This window comes from Bombyx mandarina, chromosome 18, assembly GCF_030267445.1.
Source record: "Bombyx mandarina strain Sakado chromosome 18, ASM3026744v2".
Taxonomy (NCBI): Eukaryota; Metazoa; Arthropoda; class Insecta; order Lepidoptera; family Bombycidae; genus Bombyx; species Bombyx mandarina.
This window is the reverse complement of record NC_143224.1, coordinates 582,828-600,721: the sequence shown is the minus strand read 5'-3', so window position 1 is coordinate 600,721 and position 17,894 is coordinate 582,828. Positions and strand designations below refer to the sequence as shown.

Below are 17,894 nucleotides of genomic sequence, written 5' to 3'. Positions count from 1 at the left end.
CCCGCCTGCGGGATTCGGACACCGGTGCATCGCTTCAACACGAATGCACCGGACGTCTTATCCGTTAGGCCACGACGACTACAACTTTACTACTTATGCTTTATCAAAATGATTTCCAACATTCATTTTTATTTGGATAGTACAAAACTATGATACAGACGTTTGAACTGAGTTTTTGTATGCACTATATTTGACTGTCTGTCCGATGTGTTGTAGTTAACTAGTTATGTGCATAGATAATACACATAAATTAGTTATACATAGGCAACTCAAGCACTCAACAAAAACGTTTACGGGCGTCGGCCACTAACTTCGCTTCGCTAGGCTTCGCTTCAATTAGATTCTCAGTGCTCCTGTAGATGGCAGCAAAATATTACCTATCCTATATTTTATTTTTAATGAAGGATTTTGTAAGTTATCGGATACCATAATTGATAATATTTAATCAATTTGCCTATAACAAATAAAGACTTGAATGGTTTTCTATTTTCTCTGTTTAGTTAAACAATAATGAAATGCCTTAAGTTTAACAACATAAGTTTAGGGGCATCCGCTACAAGATGTCGCGGGTTCCCGTAAACAAAAAATATTTGTCATAATGTATCGCAGTTTCAAGGCCCTGATTATGTGTACAATCTATGTTTTGTGGCTGAAAGGCAATAAAAGTAACAAAATGAAATTTTTGGCTTTCACTCCACCTAGCGTACTCTTTGTAAACTATATCGAAACTAGACTTTTGCGTCTCGCTTATTTCTTTGTAACATTAGGTGGCCACACACTATTCAGTTCAAACAAATTAAGAACAAAACAAAAACTGAAAATTGTAATTGACATTAAAATAAGGAACTGAAATCGAAAAAAGTTAACGCATTATTATTCCTAATTAAATTACTGGTCAAGTCTCTGAGTACCTACCTATTGTCAATCTCAATTGTCAATGTCAGCAGTCAATTGTCAACTGTCAAGCTGAAGGCAGCTGAACGGTTAGGTTAGGTCTTAGTTGTTCTGGGCATAATAAATGGGATTTGCATTAAAAAATCATAATATTTGGCTGTAAAATAACTATCAACACAGTATAAAACACAATAATCAAGTAAAGGTAATTTTATTGCTCAATATCCTGAAATTCTATCAGTACATTCAGTCCAAAAAAACTTAAGTTTACTAATAAGAAATTTAACAATTCTAGATGAATCTTATAAGAAGAGGAATGTCGCTCCTATCTCTCAGCTTCAAGACACAGTGCACAACTCTCAGAGGTAATTAACTGAAAATAACAATTCAGAAATTAATTATCACATTTACTAGAATAAATTTTAAAAACTATATATTTTAATACCTAGGTATTTCAGTTCTATGTCTATTAAAAATATATATTATAGTATTCTCAGTCACTCTAATCTCTATTTCAGTTTTAATTTATAAACTTATAATTATAATTTTAATATTTAGTTTTGTGTTGCAAATCTTACTCAATAAGTTATCAATTTTTATAATTTAATTTGTAATTTGTTTCAAAAAAGCCTGACAAAAAATTAATCAAAAGAGGTAATTGTTTTTTAAACTAAGCTTAAAATATTTGAATGAATGATATGAATTTACTTACAACTCGGTTACATTATCTCTGGACCTGGTAAAAGGGAAACAGGGAGGTGCTTGACATTCCAGTGAGGTCCAGAGATATTGTAACCAAGCTATAATAGAGAATGAGTAATGGATGTTGGTAACTTTTTGCATACATGAACCCACAATATTCTTTGGTAGGTTTTTAAGATGCATTACTTTTGTTTTACATAAATAAATGACTGAATTGAGTACATATTAGAAGCTTTTTTACGAAGTTTAAAATTAACCCTGGATTGGGAATCAAATCACTAAATGATATTTAATATTTCCTCTGTTTTTTCATATGAAGGCAAACCACTAATAGCAACAAATGATTTCAAAAGGATTTAATATTTCTGTATTAGGTTTTTGTATAGATAGCTCCAATGCTTTGTCCACAAATGTTATATATAAAGAAGTCCTGTTTCACTGCTATTTAAAATTGCATTTTTCAAACATACTTGTGATCATAGATCATTTAGGTGTTATTAATCTTATACGTCAACGTAAGAAACATCACCGTTACTAACCATTTTTTTAAATTATGAGATGGCTGTCAGCAGCAATACGATTTTTACCCTAAAATGTAGTTTTTAAAGCCAAAAAGAATACTAAATCACAAGTACCCTAACAATGCATTTCAAATAATGACTATTTGTTGTGGTAAATAAATAACTAAGCTGAAAGTGTTTCCGCAATTCAGTCATAATATCATTTAATTTTTTAGCAAATTTCTAAATGATGTAGGTACCCAATGACAAATTTGTGGAGTGGTAGGACCTCTTGTGAGTCCGCACGGATAGGTACCACCACCCTGCCTTTTTCTGCCGTGAAGCAGTAATGCGTTTCGATTGGAAGGGTGGGGCAGCCGTTGTAACTATACTGAGACATTAGAACTTACATCTCAAGGTGGGTGGCGCATTTACGTCGTAGATGTCTATGGGCTCCAGTAACCACTTAACACCAGGTGGGCTCGTCCAAACATCTAAGCAATAAAAAATAAAAAAATGTTTGTTCTTTAAAATAAAAATCAGACTAGCTACAGACTTGAGCTACAAAGATAGTCCTTGGCACTCACTAGGGAATGGCTTGACATTGGTGATAACCATGAACGACAGTAGCTACTTACCATCAGGTAAGGTATCAAATACTCATCTGCCTACAACCACAATAAAACAAACAAAGAAGTTTTAAAAGTATTGGTGTGGAAAGTATTGGTGTGTTGGGCAAATATGTAGAGAACGCTTAGCTGTATCCTCATCCTAGCCTTCTCTACCTACCTAGACTTGAGAGGCTATGTCAGCGTAACCGGGCGAGTAGGTGAGTTCACGGGGCTTAAAACCGGGAGTGTTGCTAACGCTGGCCCTAGCAAGAGCGGTGCTTCGCAGAATCTACCACCGGATGGGAAACGCGACCCACCGAGAAAATCCGGCGAGAAACTCAGTGGGCTGTGTCTATGGGTTAATTTCCTCGCCGAGCCCTTTGTCGCAACCGACGGATTCGGCAAGGACGGTGACCGGGGCTGATCTTCAAGAACTTTTGCGGTCAGGAACCGCTTAATGTGATAGAATGATACTAAATGAACACATGCGTACACAGAGCCACCTTATATGCTCTGATTACCTAAGGATCGCTGGCCTTAGCCATCGATACATACGAAATATCCAAAGCTAAATTCGAAAATCAAATCGATAAATAAATAGGAAATGCAATAACTGTCAATGTACAGTGGGATTTACCGCAAAAATCAACATCTGCAAACCAACGCCAGCTGCTTTCGCAGTTCACGGGAATACCACCTCTAATGCATACAGTTTCTCGTGTCAAATTGTTTTTTTCCCTTATTATGTTTTACTAACAATAATATTGTGTTTAGGATTGAGACGCGCGCCTGTCATTTGAAACCCTTCCGTGTGGACATTCGAATTGATCATGTACGGATAGCAAAAATGGATGAGATAGAATGACATTTTATTTGATTTGCCAAATAATTTTAAAAATTATCTAAATTATAACGGTCCATATTTGGAATATTCTATTCCATATACCTACGTAGAAATTTCTCATATTTTATATTGATAAACATTTAATAACCACATATAGTCGACATCCTCAGTTTTATTCCAAGCACTGAAGTATTTTTGTTCAGAAGAAATCATCGAAATATAGAGCCTGAGTATTATACGGCAAATAAACGAGCCGATAACATATCTCACCTACATGCGATGCTGACACGTTCACAAACGACTTCCATGGCAAAGGAAACATGTTATTGTTGAATAAAATCTAACTTAGAACTTTGTAGTTTACGTAATTAGACTTTAGAGCACTTTAAAACCACGGTGTATGCTATCTTGTCTATTTCCGCCGCGGAGAAGTGATACGTTCCGCACTGAAGGATATAAAGGCTATTTTACATTATTGTAAGGACTGTAGACTTCGGTGACCATTAAAAACCATTAGTCATCTACCGCAATAAAAGATAATCGCCAAATCAAAAATGATTGTTTAAAATTGAACTTTGAAACGACATTACAGTATCTGAAAGAAAAAAATAATTCAGTCGATTTATTTATTTGCAAGAATCAACTTTAGAATATTAGAGACAAAAGAAATAATAAACTTAATTTTATTTATCTGCAAACGGTACTGAAACCAACTAAACAGTAAAGGGTGAGTGACGTGCACTTTTCGCAACTGACCGACGGCCAATCCCGGACAGTGTAATCTCTGGCCGATCTGTACACCACCGCCATTCATTCACACTTCGCAACAATTGTGCCATTATGCTTGCGTGACTAGTTGGATTCGCTAAGGCATTCGATTTTGCAGTTCTGTACGCCTTTTGTCTAATATACGTGTTTATTGAGTAGATTTTTTGTAGATATATTTAAATTTTGGCTTTACGATCCAGGTGAGAATGGTATGCCACAGCTATATTGAAATATCGAAGTCACTGACAGCTTAAACATGTAAACTATCAAGACAGTGTTAGTAAATAATAGTCATTTCACACAATGTCCTTTCGTTACTTCGAACAATGCTCCTTAACTTGCCTCCGCCGTGGGATCGAATCGCCCAATAAATTCACACATCGGTCCATACAGCATAGATGTGTCTGTTAGCCAATAGCATAGTTGTTTATTTAACTGTTGTTGCATCGGGCTTGGTAAGGATTCAATAAGGATGTTTCCAGTGATTGTTAGTTGTCCAAAGATACCTCGGGGCCGCATCACCCGAATGAATAGTGTATAGAAATATAAACAGAGCAAAAAACAACAGAGAAACTTGTTGTTCGGGGTAGGGTTAATGGCAAAAGATCTCGTAGACGAAGCCCCATGCGCTGGACTGATCAGGTGAAAAACCTTACCAAAACTCCACTTAAGGAGTGCGTGCGCCCAGCCTCAGCTCGCCAACTACGGAGAACAGCTGTCAAGGCTTTAATAGACAAGGATTACACATGGCCACGACTTATCTGCCAAGGCCAACTATGAAGATGATAGAAATATAAGGAACGCCTGTCACTAAATACTTACTATTTAGTGTTTTTTTCGTTCTAGATCATAATGAATAGGGGAAGAGCTCCCCATATTTTTGTCAACTATGCCTGTACCTCCCTTAAACCTTGATTAAGGAACCACATCTTAGCTTCAAACAATCGAACGAAATTTTCGGAGAGCGCATCCTGAAATTTGGTTGAATTAATAAAATAGTCCGGTCAATTATTTTATAGTTACAATACTAGGAGAGATACGAGGTAGAGTTGGAATATGAAGGAAAAAACACCAATCGAGTATATGTTAAAAAAAGCAACTTTCCAATAACTTTTGAACTTATTTTTATTTATACTTGTTTAATGAAATTTAAAAAGGAATTTTCACTTGGTTTACTGTTGCCTGTACGTGGTACACTGAAGTAACTATGTCGAAGTAACTAAGGCGCCGGACTATCTAGTAGGCTTTCCCAGAGCGACCCAGACGAATCCGAAGACACTGAGAATTTAAATATTTCTAAGAGAACCAAAAATTAAAACGTACATTAACAAACAAAAGAACGACAAAGTTAGGCAATCCAGACACTTAGTAACAGAAATCGACATAATTACTTCAGTGCGCCGCGTAGGGCACCGGTGACCTACACGGCAGTCTAAGGGCTTAAATGATATTCATCATCTTAGACCTTACAGCCCAGGGTGAGCCTGAGCCCGGTCCAGTATGTCTCTCCAGACTGCTCTGTTTAGGACTTTCTCCTTCCCGTTCTTGACACCGATAACTTTGAGGTCGTGCTCTACGCCATCCAACCGTCGGAGCTTGGGCCTGCCACGACTTTTGCGGTCCTCTGGTTTGCCATACAGTGTGTGTCTTGGCATTCTGGTCTCCTCCATTCGAACTACGTGTCCTGCCCATCGTAGGCGTCCATTTTTTTTCCAAATTTTATAGTTTTTATGATATGTTAAATTGATATTGGGTTTGCACCCATAGACACAACCCACTGAGTTTCTCGCCGGATCTTCTCAGTGGGTCGCGTTTCCAATCCGCTGGTAGATTCCGCGAAGCACTACTCTTGCTAGTGTCAGTCTTAGCATCACTCCGGTTTGAGCCCCGTGAGCTAACCTACTAGTTAAGGTTACGTTGAAATAGCCTCTCAAGGCTATCAGCTTAGGTAGAAAAAAAACATTTAATTTGCTATAACCTGCGTGCAGAAAGTTTTAACCATTTTCTTAATAAATTCAGGGAGTGACACGTACTTTCTGCCTAAGTAAACCTACAGTAGTTAAGAATACTATTTTTGAGCAACGAATAAAATAACAAACGCAACTCTGGAATATGTTCCGCGTTCCCGAAACGGTCACGTAGTGTCCACTTCTTGTTATTGTTTGGGATAATCTGCGAGAGTTTGTGCCGTCGCATGACGGGTATGACAGGTTTGCATCTGCCAATGCAAAAACTAAACGCGGCCCAAGTGATGAGATACAGCGGTTTGAAATTTTGCATTGCACAATAACCTTTGATACTAAAGGGATTCTACCATTTTCGATTTCTTTAAAATTTTTATTAGATTTTTATATAACGTTTTAGTTATTGTTTCTATCTTCAAAGCTAGATTACTTTCTTTTTTTTCTAAAAATTTCTTGGTTACTAACCATGCATTTGTAGTAGTACCTTACTATACTCGTTACCCATTTGTACTCATTACAGTATTATCTAACTGCGAAGCACGACTCTTGCTAGGGTTCGTGTTGGCAACAACGTCAGGTTTGAGCTCACCTACTCGTTCGGTAAATCTAGAATAACCCCTCGAGGCTACTGGAATAGGTAGTCAAAAAAAAATGTGTGGTGTCGTGGGACACCGGTTAGGAACGAAGTTACTTATTATAAAAATATTAATTTTAAGTTCTATTCGAGGTATAAAGAACATAAAACTGGAGTCTTCGCAACAGCCCACGGTAATTCTGTAACGTACGAACTTATTGTGGTACACTTCATTCACGGTTGTTTGCATAAGAGTTAGTGTATTGCGCAAACGAACGCTCTGAGATCGTGGTCAATGAATGATAAAAAAATATGTTATTTTTTGTACGTTATTACAAAGTTAACTCGTACGCTGTGTGCATTACTAATAAAAATCTTACGTTACGGACGTTTTTTCCCGGTTAAGGGTACCACTCCGCATCGTCCCATAAGGAACTTCGTTCCAAAAAAAAAAAGATAAAAAAGATTATCTAATTAAACTTTCCCCGTATCAGTACTTTATATTCTTATTTACGTATCCAAGACCTATCATTACCAAAGAGCGTTAAGGACCTAGAGGACAGGTCGTATTCCAAACCAGACTAGAGTACGAATTTTTATGTACCAGGCCCCACCTAGTTGAAAGAATGGTGAAATTAATGATTTGTGTAAATAAATAATTACCTATACCATTTCGTTCTACTCTTTAAACTTGCACCAAACCCGTGCAGTGTAGGTACCTGCTCTTTTTGCGGATAATAATCCGCTAATAGTGGGCATTGTCCGCAGATGACGGCCACAGATTAAAAATGTATTCCTTTCTCGCGCTGTGACTCTTTGCTTGGGAGTACCAAGAAAAAAAAACTTCGCACAATAGGCAAGAGTTGGCGTAGCTGTATTGTCGCTACCAGCATAAATCATATTTGTGTAAAGATAACATTTCTCGAATGTGGTTTTGTATTCGAGACTTCGATTTTGGTAACGAAAATTTTAATTTGTTTCTTTTGAATATTATGTCAGTTTCAAAATTAGTTATTTATTTAGTTAATAGATAATTCAGCCCGTCATGACTTACGCGCCCGTCATGACTTACGCGAGTGTGGTGTTCGCTCACGCGGCCCGCACACACATACACACCCTTCAATCTCTACAATCCCGCTTTTGCAGGTTAGCCGTCGGAGCTCCGTGGTTCGTGAGGAACGTTGACCTACACGACGACCTGGGCCTCGAATCTATCCAGAAATACATGAAGTCAGCGTCGGAACGGTACTTCGATAAGGCTATGCGTCATGATAATCGCCTTATCGTAGCCGCCGCTGACTACTCCCCGAATCCTGATCATGCAGGAGCCAGTCACCGTCGACGCCCTAGACACGTCCTTACGGATCCCTCAGATCCAATAACCTTTGCACTAGACGCCTTCAGCTCTAGGAGCAGGCTTAGGGACCTCGGTAACCGTACTCGTCGAACTCGACAAAGAGTTCGCCGTGCAACCTAACCCATGAATCAGCTCGCTGTGTTTCTCGCCGGATCTTCTCAGCGGGTCGCGATTCCGATCCGGTAGTAGATTCATTCGCGAAGCAGCTGCTCTTGAGCTGTTAGGTCTCCTTCGGAGGCGCTCGGGTAGCTGTTAGCAAATCCCACCCCTCCTGGCTGAGCCTTTGCTCGCCCACCTGTCCTGGTGAAACTGGAAAGGCCTCCGGGCCACCAGTAATCCTTCAATCATAAAAAAAAAAAAGATAATTCAGTCGAGGCATTGGTTCAAAAGACTATATCAAATTAAGATCAATAATTAGCGGTAGCGCGCATTGTAAGGCCTAACGGATAGGTATCGCCATATTGACTATTACCGCTACAAAACAATTGTGCACTATAATTTAGTGGGGAGACCCGTTATACAAAATAAACCGTCGATGTACATATATACATTCATAAATATCTCAAGCAGGGTGACGGCACTTAAGTCATTCTGTCTGTGAGCTTGAGAAACCACTTAACGTTGAACCCAGACATAGTTCGAATACAATAAAAATAATAAACAAAGATTAAATTATATAGATTAGTAAATATGTCCTCTTGTGTTACCGATATACTATCTCCAATGTAGCCAAGAACTCCTCTTCCTCTAAAGGCCAATAAAAGAATATATAATATATAATAAGTATAAGGAATAAGAAAAAGACTTTCTTATTTCTTATACCAAAAACCACTATGTACTCTTTCTTGCAAATAGACGTGTGTTATTCTGTTGTCTCGACAAATTCGAAACAGATTTGAATTTATCTAGATTCATGTCTAGTTATTTTTTTCAATACAGTTACTGGCAACCACCGCAGAAGAGATTCCAGAGCTAATAAATATGATATATAAGATGTTGTAGACTCTGAATAGGGATAAACATACTCCAGTCCTATCGGTCCTTTATAGACATTTGTTGGAACTAGATTCGAAAATGTATCCATCAGATTAGCGCTTCGTCCTAGGAAAATTGAAAATTAGCCAACAATTCCTGTACAGTGTTCAATAATAATATTGACAATTGTTGGTAGTTGGGTAAAAAAGAGCTTTGCCGAATAAGTGGAAGTCCTGTGAATGACTAATCCCGTACAAACTATTGCACATAACGTTTTCAATTCATAAATAGATTATAACGTTTCTAAGAAGCATTCTGTTTGTTCGTGGATTTTGGAATCTGGTGTTCAATGGATTATATTTCAAAAGAAAATTGCATCTCTTTATTAGTTTTGATGTGGCCTTAGATTAGTCTACGTCCCAACTAATCTAAATCCTTACAGCAACGTTAACGTCATCACGTTGCTGTGGTCAGTATATCATGATAATAGTATGTGTATTTAAATTCCTCGAGGCCATATAATTCCATTCAACGAGCGAACTAACCTATAGCCACTGCCCACTGAGTTTCTCACCGGATCTTCTCAGTGGGTTGCGATTCCGATGCGGTGGTAGATTCTGCGAAGCACTGCTCTTGCTGGGGTTAATGTTAGCAAATTCTGTCAGGTTGAGCCTATGAGCTCACCTACCGGTATGGGCGTAGCTGGAATAGCCTCTTAGCCTACCAGGGAATAGGTAGGGGAAAAAATTGTGTTACATTGACTTAACTCATCCACGGTTTTTATTTATTTAAAAAAGTACTTCCACATCACAAACATTGAAAATAACTTAAACTATTTAATTTATGGCCTGATGCATGTGACAATAATGGCGTACATAACATTGGCAATTCATCGGCTCGAAGATGGAATACAATAATAATAATAAAAAAAGAGAATACTATCTAATGAAAACATACTTTGATATTCAAATTTAACAAGTAAAACAGTAATAATTGTTGAAATATTAATATGAATGTCTAATTAATCTCATGTCATATCAAAAAAAAAGAAGAAATGTCAATATAATATAAAGTAACAACAAGTCAGTTATAAAACAACAAATGATTAACGATTAAAGATAAGCTGCGTTTAATCTTTCTTTTCTTATTTTGTCCTTAAATACACAATCAATCAATAAAACATCATAAACAAGCAATCAATAAACATTGCTGTACTATTATTTTCTCTCACTTAAACTGCAACGCAATTTGGTGTAGGGCCTAAAATACCACAAATTTTGTATAAAAATAAAGATGGGTATAAACAAAACAGTACCACCAAACCGGGACCTCTTCAAGGAGTGACATGGGTACAATGCAGAATATTAAATAACTGTACTGAAGTGTTCGTAAGTCGTCATGCGCCAACAAAAACCCTTTTTTTCGACGTCACTTTGTGTCGCAGTTTTGAAATTCTGCATTTTTCGTTTCGCAAATATGTAATCCGTCCGTCGGATACGCTTATATCACCTGCTGCTCATATTGTGATGTTTTAATAGCGGTTCGGTCACCTGGAAGTATTGTAATGATACCTAATCCTCCAATTGACGCTCAAGTCTATTAGTAATATATATAGCCAATAGCGAGCTGTAATAACTGCCCCATTAACGGTTCTCTTAGGTACCACAAGCACCGGTCACCGTCCTCGTCGAACCCGTCGCTTGCGACGAAGGGCTCGACGAGCGAATTAACCCTCAGACACAGCCCACTGAGTTTCTCGCCGGATCTTCTCAGTGGGTCGCGTTTCCGATCCGCTGTTAGATTCTGCGTAGCACTCCTCTTGCTAGGGCCAGTATTAGCAACACTCTGGTTTAAGCCCCGTGAGCTCACTTATATATTAGGGTGAAGCTGAAAACAAGGCTATCAGCCTATGCTGATTCCCTACCTATGTAGGGATAAAAAGAACTACAATTGACGTTCAAGTCTATTAGGAATATATATAGCCAATATCGAGCTGTAATAACTGCAGACACAATGACAGACTTTGCATTCCAAAAATGTCAAAAGAGTTTCGATGTTAACAGTGTAAATTCGTCGTGACTGTTAAACCTGTGCCAGTATTCGAAATCCATCGGCAAATACTCATTATTGTAATGAAATACCTACGTACTCACTCATAGAATTCACGAATGCCTTCCACGATGAAGGAATAACATCGAATAACTTAAGTCAAACACGCAAAAATGTTTATCTACGTTATTAGCATACAATTGGGACTATAGACTTCAATTGTCGAGGTGGGTAGTGGTGTCTATTAGCTCCGGTAACCACTTAACGACAGGTGGGCCGTGAGTTCGTCAACACGTTCGCGCTACCAGACAAGTTTATGAAGATATATTTGTTAAATTGCTTCGATAAACAACTTGTCATATGTCGAGCGAACTAACCTATAGACACAGCCTACTAAATTTCTCGTCAGATCTTCTCAGTGGGTCGCGATTCCGATCCGGTGGTAGATTTAGCGAAGCACTGCTCTTGCTAGGACTAGTGTTAGCAAATTCTCTCAGGTTGAGCCCGTGAACTCACCTACCCGTCCGGGCGTAGCTGGTATAGCCTGTTAGCCTACCACCGAATAGATAGGGAATAAATTTTACATTCGCTTCAGTTTTACATTCCAGCCGTGGAGTTCTTTTTTTTTCTTTTTTTTTATTGCTTAGATGGATGGACGAGCTCACAGCCCACCTGGTGTTAAGTGGTTACTGAAGCCCATAGACATCCACAGCGTAAAATGCGCCACCCACCTCGAGATATAAGTTCTAAGGTGTCAGTATACAACGGCTACCCCACCCTTCGAACCGAAACGCATTACTGCTTCACGGCGGAAATAGGCGGGGTGGTGGTACCTACCCGTGTGGTACTCCCAAGAGGTCCTACCACCAGTGACACCAGATTCAAACCGTATAAGTAATTTTAATTCTGCCTAGGACTTTTTTTAAATTATCTTTTTCATTTTGTTCACAGCAATTCAACCGGCGGCTTCAACAAAACCAATCGTGCCATCGTCCAGTTTTCTAACAGCCCAAACTGGCCTCATCTCGAGGGCAATGGCGTCTTTGGCCCAGATGCACAGAACCGGACCTCACATTAAGAAGAGGAAATCTAGGAATCCGCTTAACGGGAATCCCTTCGCTAAGGTAAACGTTAGGCCTTTTGCGTATTTCTGTGCGCGTACCTAATACATGCGTTCAAATTTGATTAACCATCATAGCATAGTAACTGCCGATTCAATACAGACCATTTCTTATCAAAGAAGCTAGAGTAATAAAAAACGTGTCATGTTGTTTTTGAGCACCTGTTAGCAGATCACATGTGAACCAAGAGGCTAGATAGCCTGTCCTTCTACATCAGCAATAATATTATCTACTTTTTTATTACGAAATGGGTAGTCTGCATTTCTTAAGCCATTACAAAATGCACCTACCCAATTAACCGAAACCCGCGACTTTTTGCGCCAAAAATATGGTAGTTAATACTCATATATAAAATCACAAGCCGCGCTCGCCTGCTTTGCTGGGCATTTAAAATTAACATTATTATTTATTGTAATTATTATTAGGGAGTCCAACACTCATATAAATATTAGCCTATCCATTAAGTACGTGTATTTTCTACATGGATACCAAGTTTCAAGTCAATCGGATGCATGCTTCAGTAGTTATAACGGAACATCCGTAAAAACCACTGTAGATTTGTATATTAGTATAGATAAGCACTTATCGAAAATATATTTCAGGGTGTCGTTCTAAAGACCGTAATAAAAAAACCTAAGAAGCCGAACTCCGCGAACCGTAAATGTGTTCTGGTAAGATTGTCGAATGGCAAGGAAATGGTGTCGTATATACCCGGCATCGGGCATAACTTGCAGGAACACAACGTGGTCCTGGTCAGAGTGGGAAGGTATATTCATTATATTCATTCTTTTTTTATTGCTTAGATGGGTGGACGAGCTCACGGCCCACCTAGTGCTAAGTGGTTTCTGGAGCCCATTGTCTTGATCAAGCCATCTTGTTGAACACCGACCACTAACACACCAAACAATAGTTGTCTGTCCGATTTTCAAAATGGACTCTTTGTTTGATGTTGCTGAACACAATTAGCTGTTCTAATCAAATAGAACTAGCGACTCCCACCGACAGCGGGAGGAACATTTTTTTTTATTGCTTAGATGAGTGAACGAGCTCACAGCCCACCTGGTGTTAAGTGGTTACTGGAGCCCATAGACATCTACGACGTAAATGCGCCACCCATCTTGAGATATAAGTTCTGAGGTCTCAAGTATACAACGGCTGCCCCACCCTTCAAATCGAAACGCATTACTGCTTCACGACAGAAATAGGCAGGGTGGTGGTACCTACCCGCGCGGGCTCAAGCGAGGTCCTACCACCAGTAATTACGCAAATTATAATTTTGCGGGTTTTGATTTTTTTTATTACACGATGTTATTCCTTCACCGCGGAAGTCACATAACATGAATTCTGCATATCTTCTCAATCATGGACCGGAGCCACAATTGGCTAACTTTGCAATAGAACATGGCAAAGCATAGCATAAAATGGACATTCAAATTATTTGTTTGTTGTCGACTAAATACTAATGACACTTTCATGCAACAGTGAGTCAGGCGAATAGATTGGACAATACGTGACCTGATTTATTTTACAGGTTAAAAGATTGTCCCGGCGTGAAACTAAAGTGTGTGCGAGGCAAGCACGACTTGTCGCACGTCATCAAACAGAAGGCGTAGGTTAGGAAGGTCACGCTCGCAACGATCACAATAATGCTACTGATTCGTCTATTCAAATTCAAAATCATTTATTTCAACTTAGATGTCAGCATAACACACTTGTTGAATGTCAAAATATAAATAAAAATGTTAACTCTACCACCGGTTCCAAAAAGAGCCACAGTCCTGAGAAGAACCGGCGAAACAAACTCAGCGGGTATACAATACAAGCACGAGTCGGACTTGAAGCTAACACTTCCGAAACCTACTTGTATGGTCTATTGAATATCCCGAAATAACCGAAAATAACCTTACTGTGAATGCAATTAGTTACAAAATGACGTATTGATATCTCGCTGTCTCTTTCGCACGCTCGCGTAACTGATTATGACGTCATGAAACATCAAATACATATTTTTTGTTGTTTTACAACTCGGATCGCCAAAGATAGGTTTTCTAATTTTGCAACACGAATTGAGAGTTTACTTTGTGTTTTAAATATTGATATTAAAAATTGTTAACATTTAAATGGTTATTTTCTGTAAAAATACTTTCTGTAAAAGTACTTTTTTCACGATTTTATACATATCTCTTTATCTTGCGCCCTTATTGAATTAAAACAACCGCGATAACCCGACTTTATCCGTGGTTTGAAATGTAACATTAATATTATCAATGGCATATTAGTTTTTTAGTGTTTTAGGTGAATTAAAAGATTTCTAGTTAAGAATAATGTTTGTTTTATTTCATAGAATCTTTTTTACGTGTAAAAGGAGACATTTAACTCCGAGCAGATTGAGTTGGGTGTAGATTTTTGCAAACGATAGGAAGGATTGCCATTTTTACTATATTCAATAATCAGGCAAGTCCCAGTTCATATAACGTTAAGTTACTGGACGAGGACATAGACAACACGGGCATCACACCGACCTTGAGGCGTGAGGCTGGAAGTCGCAATTGTATACGACGGACGAATGAAGTGGAACTGTCTCACACTCCTAACGCATTACTACATTACAGCAGATATACTCAGGTCGATGGTACCTACCCGTGACGGCTTACAACAGGCACCACCAAAACATGTATATTGTCTCAAAGTGGCATTGACTCAACACTAGGACAATGAGTTACTACCACTAAGCAATTACATGGAGCGAACGCAATATACAGCCTTCACTACAGATATAAATTCAAATTGCATCATCAATAAATTTCAAAAAATACTGTGTGTTTTACACGAGTAACTGAGAGAAGTATTCCCCGAAACGAGTTTATCGTTCAGGTGATTGTTAAATAGGTACCCTCTCAAAAATAATACGAGCCTATTTCATTAACTAACAACTGCTTTTTTCCCTACCTATTCGCTGGTAGGCAAAGAGGCTATTCCAGATACGCCCAGACCGGTAAGTAAGCTCACGGGCTCAACCTGAGAGAATTCGCTCGCCCAGCAAGAATAGTGCTTCATAGAATCTACCACCGGATCAGAATCGCGACCCACTGAGAAGATCCGGCGAGAAACTCAGTAAGCTGTGTCTATGGATTAGTTCGCTCGTCGAACCCTTCGTCGCAATCGCCGAGTTCGACGTGGACGGTGGCCGGTGCTTGAGAGGACTAAAAGTACCGAGAGTGAATCCGGGGGACCCAACAGCCCACCTGGTGTTAAATGGCTACTGGAGCCCATAGACATCTTTTTTTTTTATTGCCACTGACTGCAGGCTACCACTATAGGCAGACGAGCATACGGCCCACCTGATGGTGAGTGGTTACCGTCGCCCATGGACTTCAGCAATGCCAAGAGCAGAGCCAAGCCGCTGCCTACCGCTTAATACTCTCCACAAGCCTCGTTTGAAGAATTACATGTTATAGCGCTCGGGAAACACCGTGGAGGGGAGCTCATTCCATAGCCGGATGGGACGTGGCAAAAAAGACCTCTGGAAACGCATTGTGGATGACCGCAGTGGCTCCAGGTAGTATGGATGAACTCTACTTCGGTGGCGGGCGGTGCGATGGTAAAAACGAGATGCCGGTATCATCTCGAACAGTTCCTCAGAGCACTCCCCATGGAACATACGGTACAAATTACAGAGGAAACCGAAGTCCCTCCGCAGACCCAGAGGTTCCAGACATCTACAACGTAAATGCGCCACCCATCTTGAGATATAAGTTCTAAGGTCTCAGTATAATTACAACGGCTACCCCACCCTTCAAACCGAAATGCATTACTGCTTCACGGCAGAAATAGGTGGGGCGGCGGTACCTACCCGTGAGGACTCACAAGAAGTCCTACCACCAGTAAAAAAATTGCGTTGCCCCGTCTCATTATCGCACATAATTATACAATGTTGACGCGTGGGGTCGACGGACTCTCCCGAGCGCTGTGTGCCTGTGTCGCTCAGCTGCTGTGTGAGACTGCGTTCAGCTCAGTTACCTACTCAATTTCGTTAAAATATAAAATAACAACCCGTACTCGCCCACTTCGGTGGGCATTTAGAATTAGCATTATTATTATTAGGGAGTCGAACACTCATATAAATATTAGCCTATCCATTAAGCACATGTATTTTCTACATGGATACCAAGTTTCAAGTCAATCGGCTGCGTGGTTCAGTAGTTATAACGGAACATCCGTAAAAACTACTGTAGATTTATATATTAGTATAGATTAGAACAATAGCTATACCTATATTTATAGACGTACTAACTTTACTTTTATGACGTAATCTCGGGCTTACTCTGTGCAACTTAACAATTTTCGGTACTTCAAATATGTACTTTACAGTTTTCATGGACCTACAGACTGGCTTAGAGTAATGGTAGTTTTAAACGTGTCTCTGAAACACGAGAAGTGATTCAGATCCTTCTTACAGAGTCTGAAAAACAACTGTTTTTTAACAACTGTTTATTGTATTTACACAACTTTTTTTCCGGTTGATAGGCAAAACAAACATAACATCTCTTTGTGATGCATCAAGCACCGGTCACCGTTCACGTCGAACCCGTCGCTTCGAGTAAATTAACCCACAGACACAGCCCACTGAGTTTCTCGCCAGATCTTCGGTGGGTCGCGTTTCCGATCCGGTGGTAGATTCTGCGAAGCGCTGCTCTTAGTAATGTCCTAAGGTTAGAGCCCCGTGTGCTCACCTACTCGTTTGGTTAAGCTGTCATAGGCTAAGGCTACTAGATTAAAAGTAGTAAAATAAAACTGTGTGTGCACGCGGACCTTTAGAAAAATACGACTTTTGGAATTGTATCAAAACGAGCCTTCATCTTGTTTCTATGAGCTTCGGTTGCCTCTCAGCAGCTCGTCAGTAAAAAATATATCACATTCTTCACCGCATAACTTCCATTCGTCATTACAGAATAAATACCTTTTTTTTTGGTCAGAAGGAAATCGCCGGACTTCCGCCCTCCACTGGGGATGGAGGGCGGGGTATGTCAGATTCGAACTGACTAAAACCTCCTGTCGCTCAACAACCAACGTCCAAACCTCACATGAGACAGAACTCATGAAGAGGCAGAGGGGGGAAAGTGAAGCGTTTAGTGCGGAGCACATCTCTCCCATCACCCTCCCCCTCGGGACGCCGGACCGGCGGTTGTCGGCGCCACGACCACCAAACAATCAATTACGAATGCTGAAAACATGTTGTTTTGAGTTTGTCCAAGCGACGCGAATTATTTTGTAGCGGATTCACAATAGAAAAACATTGCAATAAATTGAGTGTGTCAGCTGCACAGGTGACGGTAACATTAAAAGGCACGACAACCAGCATAACATAATAAAGTTTTGAAAGTAAAATTGGAAATTTCCCTAAGATTGTAAACTTTATAGCGATAGTTGCACCCTTTGTTTGAAAAAGGAAAGTAACAAAGGCGGTAGCAATAGACACAGATTGTAATACATAAGAACACTATTTATGGCTCAGTATGCAAAATAAAAGAACAG

The 17,894-nt window shown here is 39.5% G+C and overlaps 1 protein-coding gene across 1 annotated transcript; it reads left to right on the top strand.

Moving 5' to 3' along the window:
* The first annotated feature begins 939 nt into the window (after nucleotides 1–939).
* mRpS12 (mitochondrial ribosomal protein S12) lies at nucleotides 940–14,684 on the top strand. The gene is made up of 5 exons (XM_028183796.2): nucleotides 940–1,099; nucleotides 1,190–1,259; nucleotides 12,190–12,362; nucleotides 12,962–13,125; nucleotides 13,891–14,684. The coding sequence occupies exons 2-5, from the start codon at nucleotides 1,190–1,192 to the stop codon at nucleotides 13,970–13,972; spliced, it is 489 nt and encodes a 162-aa protein (XP_028039597.1). The 5' UTR covers nucleotides 940–1,099; the 3' UTR covers nucleotides 13,973–14,684.
* Nucleotides 14,685–17,894: the final 3,210 nt, after the last annotated feature.